Source organism: Gossypium raimondii, chromosome 2 (genome assembly GCF_025698545.1).
Source record: "Gossypium raimondii isolate GPD5lz chromosome 2, ASM2569854v1, whole genome shotgun sequence".
Taxonomy (NCBI): Eukaryota; Viridiplantae; Streptophyta; class Magnoliopsida; order Malvales; family Malvaceae; genus Gossypium; species Gossypium raimondii.
This window is the reverse complement of record NC_068566.1, coordinates 43,748,069-43,765,730: the sequence shown is the minus strand read 5'-3', so window position 1 is coordinate 43,765,730 and position 17,662 is coordinate 43,748,069. Positions and strand designations below refer to the sequence as shown.

Here is a 17,662-nt window from a genome sequence, read left to right as displayed (position 1 = left end):
ATTCAATTTAGTCCCTGAGTCTAAAACATGCAAATTAACCATTTTTAATGCAAACTCATGCTAGCTAAATATTCATGGCATTTAATACAGCCCATTTTATGCTTTTTATCACTATTAAGCTTAATAATAACATAAAATCTTAACATCCATACCTTATTCTATTGAAACCAAACTTTAACTTAACTTTCTCTCTCCTCCAGCTTCTATTTCTCGAATCTAACTTGATATTAAAGCTCCCCATAGTCCCCTTATTATCTTTCTCTCTTGGTAGCTATGGAATTTCTTTTGATTTCTAGGTAAAAATAGTGAATTTTTTATGAAATGACCAAATTGTAAAGAAAAGAAAATTTTCTTTCTTTCTTCTTCTTCTCACGTTGAGAACATAAAAGATGAAGAGAATTCTTCATCTTTCTTTCCTTATATACTAAATAAAAATTAACAAAATATAAAATATAAATAAATGTCAAATCAAATATTAATAAACTAATATTTAATTAATTAATTAATTTAAAATATCACCAACATTATTACTCTTCAAAATTATCTTCCTCACTTAAATGACCATTTTCCCCTTATTATCCTTCAAAATTACTCTTTGACTCATCACTCATTTTAGTAAAATTATGATTTAACCCCTCATACTTTTTCTACTTATTCAATTTGGTCCTAACTCATCTATTCTCCTTAGTTTCTAGATCCTTCCACCCTTAAAAATATTTGTACTATTGGTCCTTCTGTAACAGCCTGATTTTGGGGCTAGATGGAACAGTGTTTTCGGGACCACAAATCCGACAAGGAAAATTTATTTTAAAATTATGACATGGGTTGCATTATGATAGGAAGATTGCATGAAAATACTAATATGGTAAAATAAGGAAATAAAGTGATAAAAAGGGTAATTGAGTTATGTCAACATTGGAAAGTATATTATGACATATTAATCCAAGAAATGATTAAATTACAAAAGTGAGAAAAGTTTTGTTACCCAAGAATAAATACTTAAAGTTTGAGGGGTTTAAGTGTAAATATAAAAAGTTGAAGGACCAATAGTGTAAATATTTTAAGGGTGGAATAATCTAGAAACTAAGGAAGATGGATGAATTGGGACCAAATTGAATAGATGAAGGAATTATGAGGGACTAAATTGTAATTTTACCAAATTAAGTGATGACTCAATGATGGAATTTTAAAAGAACATAAAGGGCAAAATGGTCAATTAGAAGAGAGAAAATCTAGAAGGCAATGATGATATTGGTGATATTTTAGATTAATTAATTAAATAAATATTAGTTTATTAATATTTTAATTTGATTTTTAAATGATATTTTATTATTTTATTATTAATTTATTTAGTATATATATTTGTGGAAAGAAAGATGAAAAGGGAACCAACCCATCATCTTCTTCCCCATGCAACTCACGTATGAAGAGAAAAGAAAGAGAGAAACTTTCTTTTCTTTACAATTTGGTCCTTTTACAAAAAATTTATCATTTTCACTTAGAAATCAAAAGAATTTCCATATCCATCAAGAGAGAAAGATAACAAGGAGACTATGGGGAGTTAGAATATCAAGTTAGATTCAAGAAATAGAAGCTGGAGGAGGGAGAAAATCAAGTTAAAGATTGAAAGCAATGGCATAAGGTAAGAACATCAAGATTTTTATATACTTTTGAGTTTGATATTATGGAAAAGTAGGAAATTAATGTTAAAGTAGAGTTTCATTATATAAGGTTATATATTCTTGTTATGTTAGAAAAGGGAAATAAGAGAAAGTGATGTAAAATATTAAAGAAAAAGGGAAGGAAAGTGTTATAAATTTAGTTATCAACATTTTACACTAAAACAGTTTTGAGACAGCAGCAGTAGTCTGACTTTGAAAATCTACCAAAAATCGTATAAATTGAATTAGAGGATGAAAAAAATATGAAATTAAATATTATTGAGTCTAGTTTCTCATAGAAGAAACGGTGTAAGCAATGTAATTTTAAATTATGAGCTATAATAGGTTTTGTGAGATAAGGTCAGAATGATTTCGGGTTCCCCTGTACTGACTTTGGAAAATCATCAAAAAATGGAGAAAAATAATTAGAGGTTTAAATTTATATTTTTAAATAATTAATGAGTATATTTTCAATAGAAATAAACGGTAACATCATTAGAATTCTGTACGAGGAGATAATTAATTTTTAGTGAAAAAAGGTCGGAAGTGTCAGACAGCAGAACAGGGATGGCTTTAAAGAATAAACTGTACTTATTGGCTAAACGAAAAATTCTAAAAATTTTATGGTAAGAATATATGTGAGTCTAGTTTCAGAGAAAATTAACGGATCTTAATTTGGAGTTCTGTAGTTCAATATATAACTAATTTAGTGACTATGACTCAAGTGGACAACTTTGAATGAATATATAAGTAATGGTGAAATTATAGATAATGTTACCTATAAGCATGTTATATACATTAAGGATGTGGAATGGAGAGGAGGAGGAGGAAAATATATGATTATTCAACTAACATGAGTTTTCTTTATTAAAAATGACCAATTTATATGTTTCAAGGACTAAATTGAACAAAGGTGAAAATTTAAGGGTAAATTTGTAAAAATATCAAAAAGTGACCAAATTGTATAAAATGAATTGTTTTATTATTTAAAGTAGTAAATTGAATAAAATATCAATTTAGATCAAGATTGGGTGGAAATTGAGAAAATAGAAAATTTCCAAAATGTTCCTAAATTTTGGTATTTCTAATTTAGCTTCGGTAAGTTCGTATGAACTATATTTTGTTTAATTTCAATTGAAATGAATGCTATTTGGTAATGAATATTATATATGTGTGTTTTATATTGAACCGAATTATTATTGGTAATATGTATAGTTATTAGACGCTTTGAGATGATTATCGGAAGCTTATTGGAGATATATTATATTATCCATCGGTTCTATCGGTAATTTTAGATGATTTGATTCTGGTTATAATGGCGTGTATAAGTTAATTTGGTTAACGTTAGCTCATTAATGTTTTGGTTTTGATTGGTTATAAATATGAATGTTAGATAAAAATGAAATGTCTGAAAATTAATTAGTAAACTCTGATAATGCCTCGTACCCTATTTCGGTGTCGAATACGGGTAAGGGGTGTTACACCTTCAACTTTTCATATTTACACTTTTACCCTCAAATTTTATGTATTTACTTTTGAGCCACAAAACTTTTCTCACTTTTGCGATTTAATCATTTCTTAAATTAATATATCATAATATACTTCCCAAACAGATTTTGTCACTTTATTCCCTTATTTTATTATATCAAACACAATATTTTACTTTTTTACTGTAATAACTTTTGAGATATTATAGTTACCGAATATTTTTTTTTCTTTTTATTCCAAACTTATAGCATGAAAAAGGTAAAAAGAAAAAAAAAAAAAGAGGGGAAATCCAGCCTTTTGAGCCTCATTTGAGTCGGATGCATAACGAAGTCGACCTCTGAAGATATCCACATGATTGTCTGCAGGTTGAAAAACACGAAACTATTGCCTCGGTCATTTGTCATTAGTGTCGTTTCTCTTCAACTTATCCCCACGTGCCGTTGCTTCTTCAACCAAATAATCTTCCATACATTGTTAGTCCTTACTCTGTTTTGTTATTAATCCATTCCAAGCTTCCAGCTTTTCATTATCTAAAACAATCACGAAAGGATCAAAGCTCAAAGATCAGGTTTTGATGGAGAAATCTGGGTATGGAAGAGATGGGATTACAGGTCTTTAAGGCCACCGATAGATTTTCCCAAGGAACCAAATCTTTCAATGGTTTCGTTTCTGTTCAGGAACGTGTCTTGTTACCCTTACAAACCAGCGCTCATCGATGCAGATTCTGGGGAAACCCTCACTTTCTCTCAGTTGAAATCCACTGTCATCAAGCTCTCCCATGGATTTCTAAAACTGGGTATCAACAAAAGCGACCGAGTATTGATCTTTGCTCCCAATTCAGTCCAATTCCTCTTTGTTTCTTTGCCATAACAGCCATCGGTGCCATTGCTACAACTGCCAACCCCAATTACACTGCTAACGAACTCTCGAAACAACTCAAAGATTCCAATCCCAAGCTTGTTGTCACCGTCCCTGAATTGTTCGACAAAGTTAAGGATTTCAACATCCCTTTGATCTCCCTTGGTTCTAAACGGAACCAACGAGGATTTAATGTAAAAAACACCCCAAAAATCCTTTCTTTTCATGATCTTCTTGATATAGCGGGTAACGTAACAGAGTTTCCCTCGGTTTCCGTTAAGCAGACCGATACAGCAGTGCTGCTTTACTCTTCGGGGACGACGGGACTCAGTAAAGGTGTTGTTCTGACACATGGGAATTTCATTGCATCATCTTTGATGGTGACAAAGGATCAAGAACTTGCAGGGGATATCCACCGGGTTTACTTGTGCATCTTGCCTATGTTTCATGTGTTCGGATTGGCTGTCATGGTGTACGCGCAGGTGCAGATGGGAAATGCTTTGGTGTCAATGGCGAAGTTCGATTTTGAGATGTTTTTGAGGAATGTGGAGAAGTACAGAGCCACCCATTTGTGGGTTGTGCCTCCTATTGTGCTTGCTATGGCTAAGCAGAATGTGGTTGACAAGTTTGATCTTTCCTCATTGAAGCAAATTGGTTCTGGGGCTGCACCTTTGGGAAAAGAGTTGATGGAGGAGTGTGCAAAGAAGTTCCCTCAAGCAGTTGTTATGCAGGTAATTTAGTTGTCTTAATGGGGAAAGCATTTCAAATCTGCAAGCTGATATGGTCCTTTGCATGCATAAAATGTTCAGTTAAATATCCATATTGTGTTAGTCACTGTTGCTTTCAATCCAAATTGATATCTTGGGCAACGTTCTAATGGGAACCAATGAATGGTGACTAGCCTGTTAGCATATATGAAGTAGGATTTGTAATTGTATTTGCTTGGAAGTTGTTCCAAGTTCATGATTCTTTGGATTTTGGAATAACTTGGAAGTAGAGAACCTGCCTTCTCCTAATGAAGCTTTCGTTGGTTTCAGGGCTATGGAATGACTGAAACCTGTGCAATTATCTCAATGGAGAATCTCGCATTTGGTGTCCGACATACTGGCTCAGCTGGACTGCTTGCTCCAGGTATTGAAGCTCAGATAGTCAGTACAGAGAACCCAAAGCCTCTTCCTCCAAAACAATTAGGGGAAATATGGGTTCGAGGGCCTAATATGATGCAAGGTAACGTTACTTGCTTCTTCTTTCCTGTGGAAATAAAAGAAGATCGATCTTTTGGTATAAACAACATCCAGTTATTTGTATATGCTAATCATTCAGACTCTTTGATATGATAACAATAACTTCTAGCTTTGCATCTCATATGTAGATCAGTAAAATTCTTAATAACCCTTATTTGTGGTCTGTTAAGAGTTTGTTTTGGGCTATAGTAAAGGTGCATGTATTATGCTAACAGTTAAATAAGCTAGGCACAAGAGTTAAATGGTTAAAGGAAAGTGGTGGGCTTCGTCATCCACAGCCAATCATGCCCTCCAACTCGCATGTTGCTTTCTACCACATCATTCAAATGAAGTTTTACCATAACATTCCTCTAGTTTGGAACATTGATTCAATTACAGGATCATGAACAGTCATTGGTTAGTCAATACATAGTAATCTACCTATACCTGTATTTGTATGAATGGAATATATTTTTATTGTCTTCTACTTCTATTATAACTTCTGCTATTTTCACTGACACTGCAATTTCCAATTACTATTTTCAGGATACTTCAACAATCCTGAGGCAACTAAACAGACAATAGATGAAAAGGGTTGGGTGCATACTGGAGATCTTGGATACTTCAACGAGAACGGTTATCTCTATGTTGTTGACAGAATTAAGGAGTTGATCAAGTACAAAGGTTTCCAGGTAACTTATTTCAATTGCCAATTGGTTCTACGTTGAATGCTCATTTTCACGTAAGAGTTATAGTTGCATAGACAGTTCCTATGCTGTAGTGTTCTGGTTTAACTATCTATATGTGTAAGTCTTTGTGGTGACCCCAAAGTTATATGTGCATGATTTAATGTGTTTCCTTCTAAACTAAAGCCTTTGATTTGCTTCATAAATAACTCACCAGATTGCACCAGCAGAGCTTGAAGGTCTACTTGTATCTCACCCTGAAATAGTGGATGCTGTCACTATCCCGTAAGTTATACCCAAAAATTGTTAACTGTTTGCATAATCTAAAGCTGGGAAAATACCTGAGTTCTTCCTTGTAAAGATATCATTGGGAGTTAACACATATTTCACCACACTACAGATATCCTGATGATGAAGCTGGTGAGGTCCCAGTTGCATACGTTGTTCGCTCACCCAACAGTTCGTTAACGAAGAAGATGTTCTAAAGTTTATTGCTAAGCAGGTACGATATCCAAATAAATCGATAGCCATTTTTAAGTGAAGTCTTTTTCCCTTCCAATGAAATAGGAAGACCTTATAAAACCGAAGCTGTTTTTCACCTTTGCAGGTGGCACCTTTCAAAAGGTTAAGGAAGGTCACATTCGTAAGCAGTGTCCCAAAGTCGGTATCAGGGAAAATCCTGAGGAGAGAACTTATAGCCAAAGTAAGATCCAAAATGTGAAATTCTATAATTCTGTTTTAGGCACATAGCATGAATACAAACTAGCGGTTAAGTTAAAGCTGTCTTTGTCTAAATTTGTAACTATATTATTGGGGTAAAATTACAACGAACAACAGATTATTGGGTCAATAAATGTTTCAGTTCCTCGAAAACATCATTCGTGTTGTAAACCATTGTTTTGTGCATTTTATGTATGTATATGGAAGATGAATATCATTGCTGAGACACTTGGTGCAGATTACTGCAATTTCAAAGTAAACTAAACGGTCGCTATATGATTATAAGATCTGCCCAAGGACGACCAGACGGGAGGCACGGACTTCGCAAATGTCCAGAGCTTCCTTTACTGATAAGGGAAGCTAAAGTGGTGAGGTTAAGAGATTGGATTAAACCTACAAGGTCTCACTATTTGGTAGGAATATATTTACCTATCAATGATAAACTCTTCTCGTGATTTCATTTATCTAGATTTTCTACAAGAGGCATCAATTCTATTAAGCATTCCCATGTAAAAAAACAACAAATTAATCAAGAATAATCATCAACCTAGTTTGCCAAATAACTAATCAATTAACCCGACAACCAATTTAGCATATAATCAAACTCAATGACATAATAGGCATTTCATCAAATGCATGGTGTGCTATATATAAAAGCAAAGGATTTGAAAAAATGACCACTCAATTGATGAAAATCCAATGAAATGTAGGAGTTTGATCATTTCTCTTTTGCAAAGTCTTCAAAAAAGAAAAAAAGAAATGAAACAACCAAAATTAAAATCTATTCTAAAGTAAAATAAAAAAAAAAGAGAAGAGAAGAAAAATAAAAACCTCAAAGAGAATAAAAATTGTTTAACTTCTATCCTACTTTTTCTCCACCATAAAAACACTTACAAATAGTATTTATACTCGTTTTTTAACTTAACCTTGCAATGACAATTGTGTGCTCCATTGCAAGCTGGGTTAAGTTTTGATGGACTAAAATATGGTCTTCAAAATTTTGACTTAGTCAAAGTCTGTATCACGACACCCACATATTGATGTTGCGACATCCTCAATAGTTTCAACCTTTGGTGTCATTGACCTCTCAGTGTCGCAACCACAGCATCTGGTGTTGTGGCATTGCTCTCAATCCAGCTCAATTCTTCATTATCCGGGGTTATGGTTGGTATTACAACATTATTGGCCTAATTTTGTGAGCACGAGTGTTAGTGTCGCGACTTCAAAGGCAGTTAATCATGTGATTTGGTGAAGTCCAACTCTTTAGTTAATGGTGTCGTGACTTTAACTCCAGTTCAATCTCTTCTTCTCATTCTTGTATTAACTAGATGTTTGAAATAAGCTCTACTCAAATATTAGATCTCTAATGGTATATACTTATCAACTTTTTTCTAAAAAGCATAAAAACAAAGTAAAAACTAAATTTAAACATGAAATCTAATAATTGTGGAAAAATAATAAAAACGATATGAAATACTCGAGACTAAATTCTTTAAATGTATAAAGCGATTAATTCTACATATATGAATAGAACAAATAAGCGTTAGAAAGATCTTTTGTCGCCTTACCTCTTTATATTGTGTATGGAAAAGCTGATTTATTTACTTGATAGGGCAGAGGCATGCGGTGCACTCAGCTTTTGGGTGTTTCAACTCCTGTTAGTAAAATTGGATTTGAGTTGAATTTAAACATGATATTAATATATTTTATATTTGTTCAAGTTTGGCCCGACTTAAAATTTAGGTATAAAACTTTACTCAAAACTGCTCATATTTGCATAAGATTAATCCAAGCTCATTTTAGGTTCATCGATATTATTTTTAATTTTTAAAAAATATATTTATTTTATTTTATTTTAATATTTAATAATTTTATACATTATTTATTTATTTATTAAAATTTTTATATAGTCATCTTAACATTATTTCAATGTTTACATTAGAATAATATTATACATTTACTATAAGTTTATTTTTAAATGTGTTATAAGTTTCATAATATATAAAAATAACATAATATAAATATTATAAATTTAAAATAAGTCGAGTCGGACCAAGCTTGAATCTTGAATATTCAACTCCGAAATCGATTCATATTTTAAATGAACTTATTTTTTATCCAAACTCATTTTTTAAACTTAATATCTTTATTCAAAGATTCCTAAATTCCGAGCTAAGATTCTAAACATAAGGCTACTCATCAACGGGCAGAGCAAATATATTGGGCACCGCAGCCCTTGCCGACAGCAAAAGCATTGGCTTATAGAGTCTAGAAGTGAAAATACCTGAACACCCTTATTCATTATTTCATCCACCCAACCAGCGGCACTTTACTCTTTTCGTCTGGTCTGGGGACACAAATACTTTCCTACAATTTCTTCATTCAAAGCATCATTTTACTTCTTCTTCGCTCTGCTTATAATTTGCGGCTTGGCTTCTCTTTTCTGTGATTTGGAGCTTTGCATCCGATTTTCTTTGTAGAAGTTAAACAAGTGTCAATTTTGCTGTGCGCTCGAAAACAAAAATCATATCAAAATTTTCTTAAGTTATGCCGAAATAATTTTGAATGACTAGAAACACACAGTAGAATTCTCGTAAATTTTTTATATAAAGTACAGTGTCGTGGTAAGTTTATGTTAGACTTGTGCTCGATGATGAACAGGGACTTCCCTTGGTCGAGGATTGTAACGATTTAAACTATGTCTAAGGTTGCCCCTTTTTCTTAGTTGAAGACAAAATTACATCCAATTTTTGCTCAAGTCTACTACACTTGCTCATGAGTAAATTATTCAAATGTCTATTCGAAAAAATATTAAGTTTAAAAATAAATTTAAATAAAAATATTAAATTTATTTAAAATATAGATCAAATTCGGTCTTAAACATTCAATATTTGACTTGATTTATTTTTAAGTTTATAATATTTTATATTATATTATTTTATATATTATATAAATTAGATACAATACTAAATACCAACTGTATTTTTTATAATATCTTTCAAATATATTATTTTACCCAAATGTAACTTTTGAATATACACAGTAAGAGCAATGCAAAATTGACTCTTAAGCTATTGACTTTTGTTTTTTTATTTATTAATTTTTGTCAACTACTTCAAAGTTTAAATGTTAAGAAAGGAGATTTTGGGGTAAAAGTGAGTTAGTTAAATTATTTTTTATTTAAAATATGAGAAATTAAATTTTATTGGTTAAATTAAAGAGAGAATTAATTATTTTTGTCAAAAGTTATTCATTTATATTATTAAAACTAATATATCTCATAAAATAATCGATAGTGACAGATAGCGTGTTATGCGTACTTCATGCTGAGGACTCGTTTTTAATAATAAAAGTAATAAAAAATTTAACAAAAAATAAATTTATTTTTAATCTAATATATATTTTTTAAATAAAAAAGTAAAATATAATTAATTTAACTCGAACTCCATATTAGACAATATTGGACTTTTTCAATAAAGTTACCAATCATCATTTTCTTTTCTTCCAAACTTTTAGCATGAAAAAGGTTGTAAAAGAAGGGGAAAAAATATATAGTATACTCAAAAGTATTAATAAATCCAGCCTTTTGATCCTTATTTGAGTCAGATGCATAACGAAATCAAGCTCTGAAAATATCCACATGATTTTCCGTAGGTTGAAAAACATGAAATTATTGCCTAATTTTGTCCACGTATCCTACATTGGTCATTTATCATTAGTGTTGTTTCTCGTCAACTTGTCCCCACGTACCGCTGCTTCTTCAACCAAATGATCTTCCATACATTGTTAGTCCTTACTCTGTTTTGTTATTAATCCATTCCAAGCTTCCAGCTTTTCATTATCTAAAACAATCACGAAAGGATCAAAGCTCAAAGATCAGGTTTTGATGGAGAAATCTGGGTATGGAAGAGATGGGATTTACAGGTCTTTAAGGCCACCGATAGATTTTCCCAAGGAACCAAATCTTTCAATGGTTTCGTTTCTGTTCAGGAACGTGTCTTGTTACCCTTACAAACCAGCGCTCATCGATGCAGATTCTGGGGAAACCCTCACTTTCTCTCAGTTGAAATCCACTGTCATCAAGCTCTCCCATGGATTTCTAAAACTGGGTATCAACAAAAGCGACCGAGTATTGATCTTTGCTCCCAATTCAGTCCAATTCCCTCTTTGTTTCTTTGCCATAACAGCCATCGGTGCCATTGCTACAACTGCCAACCCCAATTACACTGCTAACGAACTCTCGAAACAACTCAAAGATTCCAATCCCAAGCTTGTTGTCACCGTCCCTGAATTGTTCGACAAAGTTAAGGATTTCAACATCCCTTTGATCTCCCTTGGTTCTAAACGGAACCAACGAGGATTTAATGTAAAAAACACCCCAAAAATCCTTTCTTTTCATGATCTTCTTGATATAGCGGGTAACGTAACAGAGTTTCCCTCGGTTTCCGTTAAGCAGACCGATACAGCAGTGCTGCTTTACTCTTCGGGGACGACGGGACTCAGTAAAGGTGTTGTTCTGACACATGGGAATTTCATTGCATCATCTTTGATGGTGACAAAGGATCAAGAACTTGCAGGGGATATCCACCGGGTTTACTTGTGCATCTTGCCTATGTTTCATGTGTTCGGATTGGCTGTCATGGTGTACGCGCAGGTGCAGATGGGAAATGCTTTGGTGTCAATGGCGAAGTTCGATTTTGAGATGTTTTTGAGGAATGTGGAGAAGTACAGAGCCACCCATTTGTGGGTTGTGCCTCCTATTGTGCTTGCTATGGCTAAGCAGAATGTGGTTGACAAGTTTGATCTTTCCTCATTGAAGCAAATTGGTTCTGGGGCTGCACCTTTGGGAAAAGAGTTGATGGAGGAGTGTGCAAAGAAGTTCCCTCAAGCAGTTGTTATGCAGGTAATTTAGTTGTCTTAATGGGGAAAGCATTTCAAATCTGCAAGCTGATATGGTCCTTTGCATGCATAAAAATGTTCAGTTAAATATCCATATTGTGTTAGTCACTGTTGCTTTCAATCCAAATTGATATCTTGGGCAACGTTCTAATGGGAACCAATGAATGGTGACTAGCCTGTTAGCATATATGAAGTAGGATTTGTAATTGTATTTGCTTGGAAGTTGTTCCAAGTTCATGATTCTTTGGATTTTTGGAATAACTTGGAAGTAGAGAACCTGCCTTCTCCTAATGAAGCTTTCGTTGGTTTCAGGGCTATGGAATGACTGAAACCTGTGCAATTATCTCAATGGAGAATCTCGCATTTGGTGTCCGACATACTGGCTCAGCTGGACTGCTTGCTCCAGGTATTGAAGCTCAGATAGTCAGTACAGAGAACCCAAAGCCTCTTCCTCCAAAACAATTAGGGGAAATATGGGTTCGAGGGCCTAATATGATGCAAGGTAACGTTACTTGCTTCTTCTTTCCTGTGGAAATAAAAGAAGATCGATCTTTTGGTATAAACAACATCCAGTTATTTGTATATGCTAATCATTCAGACTCTTTGATATGATAACAATAACTTCTAGCTTTGCATCTCATATGTAGATCAGTAAAATTCTTAATAACCCTTATTTGTGGTCTGTTAAGAGTTTGTTTTGGGCTATAGTAAAGGTGCATGTATTATGCTAACAGTTAAATAAGCTAGGCACAAGAGTTAAATGGTTAAAGGAAAGTGGTGGGCTTCGTCATCCACAGCCAATCATGCCCTCCAACTCGCATGTTGCTTTCTACCACATCATTCAAATGAAGTTTTACCATAACATTCCTCTAGTTTGGAACATTGATTCAATTACAGGATCATGAACAGTCATTGGTTAGTCAATACATAGTAATCTACCTATACCTGTATTTGTATGAATGGAATATATTTTTATTGTCTTCTACTTCTATTATAACTTCTGCTATTTTCACTGACACTGCAATTTCCAATTACTATTTTCAGGATACTTCAACAATCCTGAGGCAACTAAACAGACAATAGATGAAAAGGGTTGGGTGCATACTGGAGATCTTGGATACTTCAACGAGAACGGTTATCTCTATGTTGTTGACAGAATTAAGGAGTTGATCAAGTACAAAGGTTTCCAGGTAACTTATTTCAATTGCCAATTGGTTCTACGTTGAATGCTCATTTTCACGTAAGAGTTATAGTTGCATAGACAGTTCCTATGCTGTAGTGTTCTGGTTTAACTATCTATATGTGTAAGTCTTTGTGGTGACCCCAAAGTTATATGTGCATGATTTAATGTGTTTCCTTCTAAACTAAAGCCTTTGATTTGCTTCATAAATAACTCACCAGATTGCACCAGCAGAGCTTGAAGGTCTACTTGTATCTCACCCTGAAATAGTGGATGCTGTCACTATCCCGTAAGTTATACCCAAAAATTGTTAACTGTTTGCATAATCTAAAGCTGGGAAAATACCTGAGTTCTTCCTTGTAAAGATATCATTGGGAGTTAACACATATTTCACCACACTACAGATATCCTGATGATGAAGCTGGTGAGGTCCCAGTTGCATACGTTGTTCGCTCACCCAACAGTTCGTTAACCGAAGAAGATGTTCTAAAGTTTATTGCTAAGCAGGTACGATATCCAAATAAATCGATAGCCATTTTTAAGTGAAGTCTTTTTCCCTTCCAATGAAATAGGAAGACCTTATAAAACCGAAGCTGTTTTTCACCTTTGCAGGTGGCACCTTTCAAAAGGTTAAGGAAGGTCACATTCGTAAGCAGTGTCCCAAAGTCGGTATCAGGGAAAATCCTGAGGAGAGAACTTATAGCCAAAGTAAGATCCAAAATGTGAAATTCTATAATTCTGTTTTAGGCACATAGCATGAATACAAACTAGCGGTTAAGTTAAAGCTGTCTTTGTCTAAATTTGTAACTATATTATTGGGGTAAAATTACAACGAACAACAGATTATTGGGTCAATAAATGTTTCAGTTCCTCGAAAACATCATTTGTGTTGTAAACCATTGTTTTGTGCATTTTATGTATGTATATGGAAGATGAACATCATTGCTGAGACACTTGGTGCAGATTACTGCAATTTCAAAGTAAACTAAACGGTCGCTATATGATTATAAGACCTGTCCAAGGACGACCAGACGGAAGGCACGGACTTCGCAAATGTCCGGAGACTCCTTCACTGTAAGGGAAGCTAAAGTGGTGAGGTTAAGAGATTGGATTAAACCTACAGGATCTCATGGAGTGTCAAAAGACCCCATCACCACATTGATAAGCTCAAATGGGACCCTAATATTAGTTCATTGAATTGCTTGGAACATTGAATATTATTGCAGATCATAGGCAATATCTGAACCTTATTTATCATAGCAACAAGAAAAGAAGAGGCAATATAAAGATTTAGGGCAACTGAAAAACCCGAGAGTTAATGAGACAGTAAATACTAATGAAAGAAAGTTATTCCCAAAACAAAACACTCTCAAAAAACCCATTTATGCAATACGAGTTGTAGCCATCCTTGTTGTTTACAAACATATATTTTCTTTAAATGTCCTTCCTTGAGCAATGGAAGAAACATATATTATAACCTCTGAAGATCCTATACCATGACAATGTATAGCTGCTTACCTTTCGCAGTAACACATAACATACTTCAAAACAATGAACTCAACTCAAAAGCATGCTACAACAGATAGCCACATCTCTCAAGTAAAAAGATTATTAGCTATGCATTATCTTGTAAAACTGACAACCTCTGTAATGCAGTAAAGTTGATTGAGAACCAGAAAGGAAACAACAGCTGAAAATTTTAATGAAGAAGCTTAACAAGAAATAGGCTTGGGGGCACTTCTGCACATATGGGTAAAAACCAGGCTTCATATATATGCATGTGTATAGCCAATCTTTTTCAAATGACGGATTTGTTATGTATGAGATACATGTTACAATTTAAATTTTAAAAATAATAATATTTGCTTGGATTTTCATGTGTGAACTTCAAGTGAAATTGTCACTTGTCATGGTAGTTTCACCATAAACGAACATGCGACAATCAAATCTAATTTTTTTCTAAAAAGATTATGAAGCGTGATATATGTCACACGTACAATAAACCCATCATCTGACATGATAAAATAATTTAGAAAGAATAAAACTATTATATTTTTTTTAAATAATCAAAAACTCATCATATATTTTTTAAATAAATTTTAAACATACTATATTTTTATAATAAATTGCAAAGGGATACTAAACTATTTATTCAGATAGTTAGGGTTAAAGACCAAATTAAGATGAAAAATACTAACATCTCAAGCCCTTTTGGAGGTTTGTGATCATGAGGTTCTATAAATACAAAGACTGACAAATAATTATAATCAACATATAATATTTTATAAGAAGATGGAGGACCACAATATTTTATAAGAAGACAAAGAAAGGGATAGATGGAGGAAGAAATACCCATTAAAAAGCTTAGGAAATCAGTGATGTATATCACCATGTATACTTGGTTGAGTTTAATGTCTGTTAAGTAAAGCTTTTAATTCTATTCCATTTAAAGATTCGATTTAATTTCATATTAAATTTAATAGAGAGAATATAGAAGGATTTTAAAAAGTTCATCTTAATCTAAGATCACCCTTATTTTAAGAAGCTCTAGAAAATAGAAATGTTGTAAATTCTAATGGAACCTCTTCAAAGCTTCATTAGTATATTATTCATGGCTGCTGCTAGGATCTTTATTTATCTAAGGAAGACCTGAAAAACTTAAAAGCCCTTTTGGCCCTTCTTTAAGAATCACACAATGGAAATAAAAACATAAATACTTACATGTATATATGATAGGAGCTGGAGTTTGCTTCCATGGTAGAAGTGGCATTCACCTGCAATTACATCTGCACCTTCTTTGTACCCTCCAATATATCTCCCTTCACCACTATAAACACATGATCTGCCATGAGACTGTCATGGTTTAGTTTCTGATGCTGAACCAAACTGAGGAAAACAAAGAAGGTGCAGGTGCAAATGCAGATTAAGGCTACATCTTAGCAAGCCAGCCAAACCTCGCAAAACTGTATATATCAATTTATATATATTTATAATGGGAGAGAAAGAATCAAAGAATCAAAGGGCAAAGGGCAAAGGCAAATTAGAGTGTTATAAATCTGACAAATGAGAGAAACTATTAAGGAAGATAATTATGAAGGGATAAAGATTTGATAAGCACAAGCCAATTAAGCGTCCATTATTAATGCCTTTTTGAAGCAAACTATATATTTATAGGTTTAATTTAGTTTTACCCCCTCTACTATGCTAATTTTTTAGATTTAACTCTTCTACTGCTAATGGCTATGGTTAAAGTAATGACATGGACTTTTTCTACTGTTATTCAATCACACAATTAATTTCTAGTAAAATTTTTATTGATATTCGATCATACAATCAATATTATGTGAAAATTCAATTAATCATATTCAAATAATAGACTTACATGTTAGCCTAATGCTTAAGGCTATTTAAGCACACACACATCATCACTTTAATAATATTATCCAATGATGCTTTTAATTTGGATTTACTAATAAGATCATAAAAACAAAAGATTAAATTATGCACAATTATAGTAAAATGATTAAATCCTAAATTTTAGTATGATATAGGGACGAAAACCAAAATTAGACCTATATTTATATATGCGTGTCCTATGATATGAACCAGTTACCAGCAGAGAGGTTGGTACCTCCTAGGCCACGTGATGCAACTCTTGGGATCACGTGGGCATTGGGGTCCCTACTAATCATGAACTGCCACGTCAGCAAATTCACAAAGTTGCCTCGTGGGCTTGAAATTTGAGGTTTTGTGATAATAGGAAAAAGTCAAAAAGGTGAAGGAATTGGGAGAGTGGAGGAAATCTTCCATAAATATTCCCTATTTCTCTTTCTATTGCAAACAAATATTTGATATATTAGAATGAGGTTTGCTTCAATCTAAGGTCCAAGTTTTAGATTTGAATCTCACTTTATCTAAAAGCAAATGCAAATGGAGCTGATTATTACTTATTTGATTTAGGTTCATTTTAGATAGACAGTGCGTTTACTTGCGATTAGTGTAAAAATAGCAACGGCAGTGAGATTAGACTGTAGTGATACTATGACATGAGATAAAAAGAAAACAAAACGCACCACATTGGAGGTAAACGTCCATTCAAATGGGTCATTAGTACTTCTAATGACTTATATACCTTTAAAAATATTTTGATATATTAATAATTTATTATATTTAATTTTTAATAATTTTTTTATCACATAAATGATTAGTTTCTTCACTTTGAATTATAGTGAGAATGAATGATTAGAGGTGATCTATGGGTTAAATCGAACTTAAGTCCGATTCTAAAAGAAATTTAAAGTTCAAGCTTATTTAAATGATTCATTTCGTTGTTAAGTTATAAAATATATGCATATTAATATAAAATTGTTTATATATTTTTGTAATTTTAGAATCATAAATTGAGTTCTGATTCAGTTCTAACATTAATATTATAATAAAATCTCTATCGGAGTTGGTTAATAGGGCACAAACTCAGATAAAATGGTTAAAATATTTTTTAATAAATAATAAATATTATTATAAGATTATTTGTGTCTTTTAATAATTTATATATTTTTTAAAAAATATTGTAATACCAAGGTTGAAACTTGAAACATTGAGGTATTAAAAAAGAAATTTCAACCAATGCTCCAAAAAGATGTTATATATCATTTTTTTACAAGGGTTAATATGTTGTTTAGTACCAAAACTATACATCTTTTTTTAATGTGGTACTTATGGTTTTTTTTTTTTAATTTGGTGCTTGTGGAATAGATTCGTCCACTAGTTTAACCCAAGCCGTTACGGAAAATGACATGGCACTAAATGACCAATCCACAATTGAAATGTGGTGGAACACCCCTTACTCGGATTAAACTAATATATCTCAAGTAATGGGTATCACATATGAGCACAAAGCCCACTTAACTTAAAGCATCTGAACACTTTATAATAACATATTTAAGT

General features: G+C 32.8%; 1 protein-coding gene and 1 pseudogene across 1 annotated transcript; both read left to right on the top strand.

Annotated features, from left to right (window-relative positions):
• The first annotated feature begins 3,476 nt into the window (after window positions 1-3,476).
• On the top strand, window positions 3,477-6,862 carry LOC128039253 (probable CoA ligase CCL7; annotated as a pseudogene).
• A 3,511-nt stretch (window positions 6,863-10,373) lies between these two features.
• On the top strand, window positions 10,374-13,593 carry LOC105788981 (probable CoA ligase CCL7). The gene is made up of 6 exons (XM_012616149.2): window positions 10,374-11,539; window positions 11,848-12,037; window positions 12,580-12,725; window positions 12,937-13,004; window positions 13,120-13,222; window positions 13,328-13,593. Exons 1-6 carry the CDS (start codon window positions 10,523-10,525, stop codon window positions 13,439-13,441), a joined length of 1,638 nt encoding a protein of 545 aa, XP_012471603.2. The 5' UTR covers window positions 10,374-10,522; the 3' UTR covers window positions 13,442-13,593.
• The last annotated feature ends 4,069 nt before the right edge of the window (window positions 13,594-17,662 follow it).

Bases quoted from the DNA above. Each gene is read 5' to 3' on its own strand.
- LOC105788981 (XM_012616149.2), top strand. From the start codon at position 10,523: ATGGAGAAATCTGGGTATGGAAGAGATGGGATTTACAGGTCTTTAAGG. The intron at 12,038-12,579 runs GTAACGTTACTT...TACTATTTTCAG, and splicing joins AGGGCCTAATATGATGCAAG to GATACTTCAACAATCCTGAG. The intron at 13,223-13,327 runs GTACGATATCCA...TCACCTTTGCAG, and splicing joins TAAAGTTTATTGCTAAGCAG to GTGGCACCTTTCAAAAGGTT.